The sequence below is a fragment of the Corythoichthys intestinalis genome, chromosome 4 (assembly GCF_030265065.1).
Source record: "Corythoichthys intestinalis isolate RoL2023-P3 chromosome 4, ASM3026506v1, whole genome shotgun sequence".
Taxonomy (NCBI): Eukaryota; Metazoa; Chordata; class Actinopteri; order Syngnathiformes; family Syngnathidae; genus Corythoichthys; species Corythoichthys intestinalis.
Genome location: NC_080398.1, coordinates 45,001,222 through 45,014,683, shown reverse-complemented (window position 1 = coordinate 45,014,683; position 13,462 = coordinate 45,001,222). Strand labels below are relative to the sequence as shown.

The 13,462-nt window shown below is 40.4% G+C and overlaps 1 protein-coding gene across 3 annotated transcripts; it reads right to left on the bottom strand.

Moving 5' to 3' along the window:
• Positions 1-417: 417 nt before the first annotated feature.
• On the bottom strand, positions 418-12,834 carry tbrg4 (transforming growth factor beta regulator 4). 3 transcript variants are annotated; one of them, XM_057833203.1, is made up of 12 exons: positions 12,641-12,834; positions 11,615-12,073; positions 11,228-11,548; positions 10,266-10,440; positions 9,957-10,114; positions 8,450-8,560; positions 8,048-8,192; positions 4,143-4,379; positions 3,687-3,798; positions 3,448-3,562; positions 881-978; positions 418-644 (listed from the first exon to the last, which is right to left on the bottom strand). In XM_057833203.1, exons 2-12 carry the CDS (start codon positions 12,011-12,013, stop codon positions 521-523), a joined length of 1,995 nt encoding a protein of 664 aa, XP_057689186.1. In that variant the 5' UTR covers positions 12,014-12,073; positions 12,641-12,834; the 3' UTR covers positions 418-520. The 3 variants fall into 3 exon arrangements, with proteins under 3 accessions (XP_057689186.1, XP_057689184.1, XP_057689187.1); XM_057833201.1 differs by having other exon boundaries at positions 419-644; positions 11,615-12,097; XM_057833204.1 differs by having other exon boundaries at positions 497-978; positions 11,615-12,097.
• Positions 12,835-13,462: the final 628 nt, after the last annotated feature.

The following is a 13,462-nucleotide window of genomic DNA, read 5'->3' as shown; positions in this document are numbered from 1 at the left end:
CGGGACGCCTCTAGTTTGGACATGGTCTCACCTGGTACTATACAATGCCATGAAAAACCATTTCGCTTTGTTTGACGTTATATTTAAGTGATTTGTTGATTCAACATAAGTGGTGACAATCAGATTTGAGTGTGACCAGTGAAATTGAAGTCAGTTTTGCCAAAACTTTGGTTAGTAACAGATACAGATTTAACAAGTCGGGTCAATTACTTTTTCACATCAGGTCACCAGTACCACAAACAAGTGGAAATCCCTCAGTATACAACCATGCCTGTGACACAGTACTAATGCCTCTTCCAACTTTTGTTAACTCAAAGCAAAATTTCCGAAATGTCAATTAAGTTTTTATGTGACTTTGACTCACTCTTTCTCTCTGAAAGTAAAGCAATGCAATATCTGCATCTACTACAAAAAAATAACACAAAAGAAAGTTAACAATAAAACTTTTATTCCATTACTGATGACTTGCTTGCATTCATTACATTATTAGCATCAATTGAATGTTTCTATATAGCACACCTTAGCCAAATGTTCCATATTGATTCATTTTTTTCTCAGAGATGCATAAACTTTGAGCTTTGGAACAAGAACGACTGAAGTCCTCGCTGCTTGGTTTCCGACTCCAGAACTCACGCTCACCATCTCTATGGAAACAGGGAAAACCCCACATGTTGCCACGGGAACAACAGTCAAAATATATATATGTATATATATATATTTCTTGTTTGGTGCAAGAGCACTCCTCTGCAAGGCTGCACAGTTCTGCAAATGAACATGGTCTGAGTGTGTGTGTGTGTGTGTGTGTGTGTGGGGGGTGGGGGGGTGGGGGGGGGGGTAATTAAGTTGAGTCTGCAACTGTTATCAAGTCTAGCCAGTTTACTTGGCCATGTCTTCAGCCACAGCTTTGCCCATCTTATCCTTTAAATATGCCAACTTTTGATGCTCCGTCTTCAACTCCAACCACTCGTAATAAGGGACCTAAAAAAAGACACGCACATTTAAACATTTTGTGATGCTAACATGGAAAGGATAAGTTGGTAGCAATTAAAAAAAGAGCTATAATAACCACAGAATCAGATCAGTCAGGTCATACATCTACGTCCTAGCTCCAGTGTCTAGATTCTAGATACTTTAGCTAGGACTTAGATGTCAACTTATTGACTATAAGTTGACTCCGATAATGATGATGAAGGAAAGTCTCAGCAAAACCCTCTGCGCACATTTGCTGCCACATTATCAAAGTGATGATTACATAATTTATGCTTGTTTTACTTGACACTCCTTTTTACATTTGTGTGACAATTAGGATTAGAACTTTATAAAGATGACTCAACCTCAGTCCCTTGTTCACACAGTCATGTATTAACAAAGCATGACTACTGTAATTTTTTATGACTTTTGTTTTAATTAGTCACAGCAGCAATATTTGTTTCCATGTTTTCATATGAGGGGTTGGATCGTTAGGGAATATATTGACAATTTGAACAAATTTTGTAAAGGAGTACTATCACCAGACACGGCGCTCTGCATACGCATAACACGCACTGCGCGTAGGGCACCAACTCTGCCTGAAGGGGCACCAAAAAAATATCAAGTTTGTAAAAAATCCTAAAAAATAGTAATTATAATAATAACAATATGTAGTATTTAAAATAAAACTTATAACTGATAAATGCAAGTAATACAAATATAAGTAACATAGGCTCATTATTTACACAAAAAAAGAATCTCCTGTGCGGCCCTCTCATCAGTCTACCTTTGGTGCCCCCCCCAATTCCCTAGTGGTTTGCTCCATTATGCTTCAGTCGCAAATTTGGCAGAAGTTTATTCTTGAAAGGAAATGTCATCGAAAAGACAACAAGAGTCGGGGGCGGAAAAAAGGAAGAGGAAAAAGCAGCGAGATGATGCCCGCGCATCACTTGCAGGTAAGAATGTTTTTTTTTTTTTCTTTTTAAACAATTGTTTATTTATTATCAGCTACGTTTACATGACTACAATAATCTGATAACTGGGAACAACCAGGTAATGACAATAATGAGATTTGACGCATTTACGTGCACTTCAGTGATGTGATAATCAGGAAAAACCCGGTTTACATTAAGCCAATAGTTCGATTTCTTTCCAAGGACATGACGTAAAACTCTTGGTCTCAGCATAGGCCTTCCTCCATGTCTACCAAAAACCCATGCTTGCTTGAAGTTGTCCCACTGAACCTCTTCAAATGCGAGTGTGGCGATTGCGTTACACAAGCTTGCTAACTGCAGAGTAGGCCCATAGGCTGAAAGCGAATCAGTTTGGCGTCCCTAAGGCCTCTCTAGCGACATCCGTTTTTCCATTTGTACACATGCTCAGAGATGTAAAATAGCGGTGTTTATCAGATAAAGGATAGCGGATCATGCTCTTTACATGACCACTTAAATAATCTGGTAACTCCAGAAATCGGGTTATGATCGGTTTATTAGTGTGCACAACCAAAAAAACAAACACTCCAAAACGCTGTGGTGGAAATGATGTGACTTGCAAATTCATTGCACAATGAAAATTAAATGGAATGTTACGAGACATACCGGTAGTGGTTTTATGCAACGACTATGTTGATACCGAAAATTTTCCATTAGTAAGAAGCCGTAGTCATTTTCGAGAGGTTCAGAGGCCAAGAGCGACATCTACTGGTGAAACTAATTAGGAAAAAAAAAAACAATCTTAAAGATATGTAATTTCCCCTTTCGTATTCATTGTTTCCACATTATGTCCAGAATGTTTATATAGTGCCCTATCAGTCCATGTCTATAAAGGGATAATATTAAAGTTTTCATGTATCTGTGTTTTTAATATGGGCCTGCACAATACTATAATTAATTTAGAAAATGTTTGTACCATGGTTCAAAACAATATTTCACCGTATAATCCCTGAATGTTTTGTCTTGTATTGGTTGATGGGGGCCTGGGGGGGCGGCACCACAAAGCATTTATGCCTAGGGCACCAAAATAGCTTGCGCCGGCCATGACTATCACCACTAATGGAAAGGGAAGCCCAGATGTGGAATAGCTATCTTTAACCAGAGAATGTGACATATTACTAATAAACATAAACCCAGATAAACTCCATAAATAAGGCATCTCAATTAGTTAGAAAATTGTTAACAAATAATAGTGCATGTATAATTCAATTGTAATGTTAAGCACACACATGCATTTCAGAGGACTAACCTTGAAATACAACAACAACAAAAGACTATGTAGATGGTTTATGTGGTAGGATTTTTATTTTTTGGGGTAGTGAATTTTGTGTTAAAATAATTATATAAAATAAAATCATGAACTATGAGTTTAACTTTTTGAAGTTTACCAAAATATACTAATTTATTGCTTCACAATTGCATATTTATAAATATTTTTTTTTTTTAGATCTTGGTCAAGCAAGCTGCTCATCACAAACACACTTACTTCCACTATGATAAAGCCAGACAGTTGCAAGTGTCTCTTCATCATGGTGAACCGTCCCAGAAGGTCTTTACTCTTTGAGAGAAAGTTGGGGAATTCCCATGCTACAAATGCGATCCTGAACATCACACAGAAAGCATAATGACTTTACAAAATAAAGACTACGAAGAGAACATGGATGCAAACACCAAATGGAATAGGAGTGGGCAGTTTTCTGCTTTTCCACACCACCCCTAACTCACCGCCGCGCTCCTTCAGGTAGTGCTTGCTTTCTACCGCCAGTCGGAAGATGAGGCGCTCTTAGCTGGGATAAGTCAATGGGCCTGTTGTCATTATCTACGACCATTTCACATTCTAAATTGAAGAAACACATTACATTGCGCTTGTAAAACATGAAGCATTAAATTCTTAAATTAAAAAAAATTAAAATTAAATTAAATTCTTTTTACAAAGCTTACAGATATTTGTAGCTTGTAGATACCGTTCACAAGAATAAAAGGTATCTACAACTACAGACAACAGTATAGCTTTTACAAGTCATACATCATTTTTTTTATAGCACTTGATCTCATTATGGTCAGATGAGTTTGGACAAGAGCGGGATACACAGTTTACTTGATGCCACCCAGTTGCACGCCTTTAAAGCATTTAATTCTAAAAGTAATGCACTTAACCATTCAATGACTTGACCTCCTTACCAATAGTCCATCCGTACACAGTGTTGACACCTGTACGATGCATCTCTGCCTTTCCCTCGACCAAAGTGTCCAAAGCCTCTCTCAGGCTGCTCTGCAGTGGGGAGAGCACTGAGGTACTAGCCGGGAAAGGCAGAGGGTCCATGTGGGAAGAAGAGTATCCAGGATGCTCCAAGTGCAATGTGGCAGCGAGGTGAAGGAGCTTTAGTCTGTAATTCCCTACTCGAAGTGAACTGCCATCTGCAAGGATTGCCAAAATTCATATAAAATATACTTAATAGTGGCACACATACAGTCTATCACAAAAGTGAGTACACCCATCGCATTTCTGCAGATATTTAAGTATATCTTTTCATGGGACAACATTGACAAAATGACTTTGACAAAATGAAAAGTAGTCTGTGTGCAGCTTATAGAGTTAATTTATTTTCCCCTCAAAATAACTCAAAATATAGCCATTAATATCTAAACCCCTGGCAACAAAGGTGAGTACACCCCTTAGAAACGACGTACATCTCTAAATGTCCAAATTGAATACTGCTCGTCATTTTCCCTCCAAAATTTCATGTGACTCACTCCGGGAGTGCTGTCAGCATTGCTGCAGAGATTGAAGAGGCGGGGGGGGGGGGGGGGGTGTCCGCCTGTTAGTGCTCAGACCATACGCCGCACTCTATATCAAATTGGTGTGCATGGCTGTCACCCCAGGAGGAAGCCTCTTCTGAAGACGGTACACAAGAAAGCCCGCAATTTGCTGAAGACATGTCAACAAGGATGACTGGAACCATGTCCTATGGTCTGATGAGACGGGCTTGTATAGAACAGTGATGTTTTGGGGCTGTCGTTGGGCAACACGTACTTTCAACTCCCTCCACAGATTTTCTATGAGGTTGAGATCTGGAGACTGGCTAGGCCACTCCAGAACCTTGAAATGCTTCTTACGACGCCACTCCTTTGTTGCCCTGGCTATGTGTTTGGGATCATTGTCATGCTGAAAGACCCATCCATGTCTCATCTTCAATGCCCTTGCTGATGGAAGGAGATTTGCACTCAAAATCTCTCGATACATGGCCTCATTCATTCTTTCGTTTACACAGATCAGTCGTCCTGGTCCCTTTGCAGAAAAACAGCCCCAAAGCATGATGTTTCCACCCCCATACTTCACAGTTGGTATGGTGTTCTTATGATGCAATTTAGTATTCTTTCTCCTCCAAACACGAGAACCTGTGTTTCTACCAAAAAGTTCTATTTTGGTTTCATCTAACCATAAACACATTCTTCCAGTAGTCTTCTGGATCATTCAAATGCTCTCTAGCGAACCGCAGACGGACCTGGACGTGTACTTTCTTCAGCAGGGGGACACGTCTGGCAGTGCAGGATTTGAGTCCCTGGCGGCGCATTGTGTTACTGATAGTAGCCTTTGTTACTGTGGTCCCAGCTCTCTGGAGGTCATTCACTAGGCCCCTCCGTGTGGTTCGGGGATTTTTGCTCACCGTTCTTGTTATCATTTTGACGCCACGGGGTGAGATCTTGCATGGAGCCCCAGATCAAGGGAGATTATCAGTGGGCCTGTATGTCTTCCATTTTCTAATAATTGCTCCCACAGTCGATATCTTTACACCAAGCGTTATTCCTATTTCAGATTCAGTCTTCCCAGCCTGGTGCAAGTCTACAATTTTGTCTCTGGTGTCCTTCGACAGCTCTTTGGTCTTGGCCATAGTGGAGTTTGGAGTGTGACTGACTGAGTTTGTGGACAGGTGTCTTTTATACCGATAATGAGTTAAAACAGGTGCCATTAATACAGGTAACGAGTGGAGCCTTGTTAGACCTCGTTAGAAGAAGTTAGACCTCTTTGACAGACAGAAATCTTGCTTGTTTGCAGGTGACCAGATACTTATTTTCCACTCTAATTTGGAAATAAATTCTTTAAAAATCAAACAATGTGATTTTCGTTTTTTTTTTTCCACATTCTGTCTCTCATGGTTAAGGTTTACCCATGTTGACAATTACAAGCCTCTCTAATCTTTTCAAGTAGGAGAACTTGCACAAATGGTGGTTGTCTAAATACTTATTTACCCCACTGTACAAAGTTTCTAAGGGGTGTACTCACTTTTGTTGCCAGGGGTTTAGATATTAATGGCTATATTTTGAGGGGAAAATAAATGAACTCTATTATATAAGCTGCACACAGACTGCTTTTCATTGTGTCAAAGTGTCATTTTGTCAGTGTTTTCCCTTGAAAAGATATACTTAAATATCTGCAGAAATGCGAGGGGTGTAGGGATGGGAATTGATAGGATTTTTACGATTCCGATTCCATTATCGATATTGCTTAACGATTCGATTCTTTATCGATTCTCTTATCGATTCTAATTTGGGGGAAAAGAAGAACAAACGTTTTGATTGGCATCGAGTTTGTTTAATCAGAAGTCACAACCTTACAAACTCACAACGAGATCAAAAGAGGCCCAAAGCCTCAATGTTAACTGTGGCAATAAGTGGCAAATACACAAGAATGTGTAACATTTTACTGAAACATTTATCTAATAGAAATAAAAAATATTGGTATATATTGGCAGATAGGTTTTTGTTCTGCCTTTGGCAATATGTGTTAAAGCAGGGGTCCCCAAACTTTTTCTTGTGAGGGCCACATAACTTTTGCCTTCTCTGATGAGGGGCCAGGGGTCAGTTTGTAACAGAAAAAGTGTGACGATTGCAGAAGTGCATAAATGTAGAAAATTATTGTTTTTCAGAAAGCCACAATCAAATAACCCTTTCTGGATTCTTTATAATAATAATAATAATTAATAATAAAAACACTATTAATTAAATAGATAATACCCAAATAACCCTCTCTGGATTCTTCAAGGAAAGGCCAGAAAATAAATAACACGATTGAGAAAAAAAAAAAAAAATTCAAAATGGCCGGACCAAATGTGGAGGCGGGCCGTATTTGGGCCGCGGGCCGCAGTTTGGGGACTGCTGGGTTAACGTGTATTATTTTACCATTACATTGAATTGCATGCCTTTTAGTTTTTGTGGCGCTTACACGCTCAAGTGGGGGCGCCCTTGCGCTTCCTCACTTGAAGAAGAACGCGCTCACGTGAAGAAGAGCGCGCTTACACCAAAAGAAGAAATGCCGCATCCAAGTCAGTGGGCGAGTTAGTGAGAGAGGGAAACACTTCTACGAGCCAACGTTCTTTGTTAATGTTAATATCTACAGAGGCAACGCCTGTATGTATCATCTTTTGTGTTGTTGTTGTTGTGTTTCCACTCGCGATCGGACACTTAAATCCAGTTGTGTAGTGGTTTGAACGATGTGCTAATGCTAGCGAACGAATGCTAACCATACTGTTATTAGCAGCTCATCATCGCTGATTTACGTTGATGCAAACCTGTTTGTTATTGGGGACGAAATTGATTTGTTTCATTTCTATTCTTAGTTTCACTCTTCAAGTGATGGTTGAATAAAGTCAGCAAATCTCCACCTTGCAATGACTGCAAGTCGCTTTGTTGTAATTTTTCCTCGTGAAGTGAAGACAAACTTTCGAGCGTTTGAACCTACGTGCTGTCATTGTTATGTTTATGGCTGCAATGCTCGTGCTTACCCGTCGTAACCTTTCATTTTCACACTCTTTCCTGGTGAAGTGTAGTCAAACTTTGGAGCGAGTGGTTCTTGGCGCCATGCTAGTTTGATGCGTCTGGACAACAAGACACGTCACGACGCAATACGGGTCTTTAGGAATCGTTAATGGGATCGTTAAGGCTTTTTCATTGTGATGTCGAGGCCTCGAAACACTTGGAACCGGTTCCGAATTGGAATCGGATTTCGATTCCCATCCCTAGAGGGGTGTACTCACTTTTGTGATACACTGTATTTTGGTGCTATTCACTTTTGAGGTGTTTCTCACCTGACAGCTTAGCAACGTGTTCCTGCTGGAGGAGCGGGATGAGATACTGAGGCCTGGCCTGCTGTAACACGCACAAAGACCATACGACATCCGTCTGAAGGAAAGGCTCAAGGCCTGGGAGGGAATTCTCCAGCACGGGATGAACCTGAACACAAAAAATACAAACAGCGTTATTAAAAAATGTGTTGGTCATTTACACAATGACAATGACTAAATACACCTCGCATTAACATTAGCACCATCATGCTGATCATTCACATTTGTGAGCTCTCCTAGACCTACAGTAAGTGATGCACATTTTAAAATAAATGCTTAACTTTTCTCATAATAAATTATTCATTTCTCAAATTCATAAGAGCATCCTTGTTGTAGTGTGATACCAAATAGTTGCTACATCATCACCTTGGAATAGAACTCTTCTCCTTTACTAGGCTGGAAACCCAGTCTGGCAAACGTCATGAGTATGTTACATAGCTGCAGACAGCTGTACTTCTTGCAGTACTCCATGTAGTGCTGTGCAAAAAGGTAAAAATAAGTAGTTAGACACAAAGAGAATGTTGTCATGTTCAACTAGAGCTGGGCGGTAAACCGAAAATTTACCGTCACCGAAATTCTTCACGATGACCGACGTAATTTTGACCATGTCGGTAAATTCGGTAAATTAATAAAACAAGAAAATAGTCTTTTCATCCCGCTTTGACTCTGTTGTTCGTCTATGCTCATTCCCCTTTAAGAAAGCAGTGAATGTACTTACGTAGGGAGTCACGTGATCATCAGGAAGCCAATCAAACAGAAGCCCGGTAAGCTAACGCTAGCAGCTAATGCTACAAGCAAAACGTGATGGAGTGTGGCTTAAGGGAGGTTCGCCAAACATTCACCCGACATTTAATAGACTCTTGGTGGCATCCAGACGGGCTTTCACCAATTGTCCTCCCTTGTTCTCACAATTTCCGGAGATGGTGCTTTCAGTGCTTTCTACCGGTAGCCAGGCCACAGGCTAACGCTAGCCGCTAACGCTAGCGGCCGCTAGCGGCCAACGCTACAAATGAACGTGATGGAGTCGGATAGCGGCTCTAACCTTGTCGAAACGGCTGAATTTAATGAGTGGATTGGGCATGGACTGCATCTAGCAATTACTATGTCGCGTTATTTTGTATCTGACTGTGTGTGATTTCTCTGATAGCTTTTGTGATGGTAAAGCATTCAGCATAAAGCACAAATGGCCCCAGCTATTTTTCTGTATGTGCTTAATTCTGTGTCATTATTGCTATCATAAAATCTTAAGTGTTTCATTTGCAGAAGATCAATATAGCTTTAATGTGTGTCTGTCCGTCTGTCTGTTTGGGGGTTCATGTATGTGTGCATTTATTAAAAAATGCACTGGGGGGGGAGACCCTGAAACCATAAAGTAAACACTTGTATTGAATAATTATGTCACAGCAGCCATTAACAATAAATTGTCTTTTTGAAGTGTACTGTTCGAGCTGCAAGTCATTTGTGTTACAATGACATGTTTGCACAGGCATATCGATTTTGGCATTGTACATTGTTCAAGCCATACACTCTGTTATAAATGCTCATACTTAAATTCTTATTGTTTACAATTCATTTGTATAAACCTAATGTCTAGACTGCATGTACATTTGTTAAATATATCAAATTGAATGCTGGTAACTAAATCAACAAGAAACTGTTCATCTGTATTTCATGCATTGATTCAGATTTTCAAATTATATAACAGTCCGCTTGGACGACTTTATCGTCATTTATCGTTATCGAGATAAATCTGCTCCATTTATCGTGATACATGTTAAAGGCCATATCGCCCACCCCTATGTTCAACCATGAAACTTTACTAGCTGAAAAGTGCTGTTTCAATTCTGTCAGGTGTGAGGTTGGAAAAACTAACTTCTGCAAAGGCCTCAAAAAGCAGGATGTGAACCCATTTGAGGAAGCCCATTGACTTTGCAAAACGGGTGACATCGGTGGAGGTCAGTTCCGAGACTCTGGGCAGCAACTCGGAAGCCATTCGCTGAAACACTTGGGACTGGTGGAAACTCAGTTTACCTAGAAAGAACAATGACGTGTTAGCTGGCAAGTAAACCTTTATTTTTCTTGTTACATTTTTAGAGGCAGCATTTCTAAGAAAGCTTAATGTACCAGAATTCAAAATAATGTGATGCTTTCCAGTAAGTCCATACATTGGAAGTGTCATTACCATATGCAAAGGCCATATCCAGTATCAGCGGAGTGGTGAATTCTGATGAGGGTCTCTGGAGGAGGTGGTAGGACAAAGCCCTGAGAAGGGGCACAGACCGTCGGCCCAGCACTGCTAAAGACACGCACACTTTGCAAATTTCTGCTGCTGAAAAGCCTTCAGCGAGCTCCAAAGCCTAGATTGAAAAACAGGAATGAAAGTTCTTTTCAAGTACTGTATTGTTCACGCCAGGACACCGACTTCACATAGCAGATTGTCCAATTAATAATATAGTGGAGCAGAGCATTTACACACAGTCTGCATTCCTTGACTATCTCCTCTCTCAATCTCAGAAATGGATGGATATGCTGTTATTCTTCTCCAGCCTCGCAGCAAGCACTTAAACACTTGACAAACTTCAGTAAAAGACATAGTAATGGTATAAAGTGAAGGTGTAAAAAAAAAACATCAGCGTAATTATTAATTTATTGCAGCTCTTTTTGGTGTGTGCATGTTTGTCACTGGAGACAGTACTGTACTATAAAATATATATAATAATTTATATAGGAATAAGAGTTTCACACTGTAAGTAATTCTGTAAACTGCAATAACATTAGTCATCTTCACAATACAGTATTTTAGTAAAAATCCAGTCCCACACAGTGAGTCTCCAAAATGCAAAGCATTCGTGCGACTACTATTAGAGAAAACAGAGCATATGAATGATTTCACGTGCAGGCTTCCTCTTCACCTAATAGGCATTGTGTCTCTTGAAATAAATGAAAAGATTTCACGAAATAGCAGTGGATTGCACATTTAGTTGATGATTTTGTTAAGACAATAAGGAAGTACTGTGGGAATCATTCAGTGTTTACTTTGTGTTTCAAAACCAATGGTTTAACATTAACACAGTGGCATACAAAAGTTTGGGCAAGATGTGTATCCTTCAACTATTTTCATGTCACTATAACTCGTTGTCATACCTTGTCCTCTAGTCTGTCCATCAAGACAGGTGACACATGTTGTCCTTTGGAAATCAGCGCGCTGACAGTTTTGGCATCAGAGATTTCAGTCCAACGCAGTTCCAGTTGTTTTAGGGCTGCAGTCACTATGGTCATATCTTGCTGTGCTTTCCTGCCAGCGCCCCACTCCACCAGGAAGCCTAGCTGCTTGTAACTTAACCGGCGGATTCGCCACAGGACCTCTGTTTGGACGGATCCCAATACCGGATCGGTGTTAAGGACCCCGATCACCCAAAGAGCCCGCAAGACAGACACAAGAGTGCCGTTCCAAACTGTTGATATCTGGAAAATAGATTAATGAGCAATTTGTCTTGGCAGTTTTTACATCTGGGCACTCAACCTCCTTACCTGCTGACTTATAGAATCCATCATGTCCCGCAGCCTTGGGTCCTTGACAAGCTCTGAGTGAAATTTCCCTTGTGTCCGCTGCACCATCTTTGCCCACGCCAAAACAGTACGTGCGGCTTGATTACCATTTCCTCCATGTTGTTCCCACGCATGAAGGACATCCTCGGGCACTGCAGCCTTTTCCAACATGTCATCCAGCTTAGTGCGAGTTGGCATGTTGAAATCTACGTCGTCTTTTGGCAGCACCCGTCTCTCACACATTGACCGCTCCCATGGCCGACACTGAGCCCTCTGCAATTTAGCCAGAACAGCGGCCGATAGAGGCAAGCAGGCAGCCGAGGTCTGGGGAGAACCCCTGCAGAGCAGGCGGACATATCTGCCCAAGAAACGAGTGGCCATGGGGCTCCAATGGCAAGACCACAGCAGAAAAAAGAGAAAAGGCTCTCACGAGTCAGCACCCTAGGGTACAATTCCAAAAATAATCTAAAATGACATAGGACAACATAGTGAGTCTACATAAATAAATGGCACTGAATCAGTATGAACAGAAGATAAAATTGACTTCACGTGTAACAATATAAACACCTGCCTGTAGTGACAGGCAATAACAAACGCCAAATACTTCGTTGCAGACGTTTTTGTCTCTATTGTTTATATTTCACCATAAGCAATACAAAATTAATCTCTTATGTGTACTTTTATTTATTTTTTTTTATTTAAAAGTTTAATCCGTAATATAAAAACATTATACAAGTACAGAGTGTGAGTACTTTTGCCTGTACCTACGTCTCACATAGGTCCTGGTTTTGTCATCAACCACTACAAAAATAATGCCTATAGCCTATCACGTAATGTCATGCCTTTACGAACCACTAGTTGTGCAACGCAAATACCCATTATTTTGTCAACAATCGATTGAATAATTGTTTCAGGAGGTGTGTAAGCGACACCTGTCCATATTTGACAAGTAAGAAAAAGGACGTGCAAAGAGGTGGTCTTAGCTGTTAAGTAATGTGAAATGCTGACCTTGTGGCTGAGAGGAAAACGCGTCAATCAGCAGTTTCGCCTCCCTCACAGGTCTCCTGTAAGACGGCGGCAACCGGCACGAATGGCACCATTGGTTATCACACACAGCGTGCAACACCGAGGTGAATAAAATGATATTCTTATTGGAATTACTTCGTATGGAAATTCATGGCGCGGGTACCGGTCGCAAGAAGATGACGTCAGAGGAAGTCGCACGTTACATTCAGAACCACATGCTGTTTTGTGTTGTTTTCTGATTGTATTCTTTTACGGTATTATTTTGCAGTAAGTAGAAAAATTCAAATTTGAAAAAAAATATATATATATAAAAATATATATACACACAAATATATTTTACAAATAGTCGGTCGGCCTCGTTCATAGTAATCATTTATACAGGACTAGATGTCACAGGTAACATACGTGGGGTAAAAGTAACAAGCGGCCATCTTAAAACAGTAAGTATGTAATGTTTTAAATTATGCAGTATTTCCTTCATCTCCGGTGTTTATGAAAGATAAATCCGTTTATAAATTGGTTGAAACTTCAGCAATCTACAATCACTCCATTGACTTAAAAGTTATGTGGCACAAATGGCTGTCCTTAAGATGGCCGGCAAATGACATCGATGGCTGACGGAGTTGATGAGCCATCTAGCCTATATTTAAATAATATATTTGGTTGTCAATGTTCTTGTGCGGTTGCATATCTCAGTTCGGAATACAAGCGGCGAGTTTTACTGCTCCCTCTTGCCCGAATGGAAGAAAGTGCCGATATTTTGTTCAAAAAATGAATACGTACGTCCTCCCATGGCCCTGCGTC

Excerpts from the sequence above, each read along its gene's own strand:
- tbrg4 (XM_057833203.1), bottom strand. The coding sequence starts at position 12,013 with ATGGCCACTCGTTTCTTGGGCAGATATGTCCGCCTGCTCTGCAGGGGT. Across the intron at positions 8,193-8,449 it reads GAGAAGAGTTCTATTCCAAG|GTTCATCCCGTGCTGGAGAA; the intron begins GTGATGATGTAG and ends TTTTGTGTTCAG. Across the intron at positions 3,563-3,686 it reads CTACCTGAAGGAGCGCGGCG|GATCGCATTTGTAGCATGGG; the intron begins GTGAGTTAGGGG and ends TGTGATGTTCAG.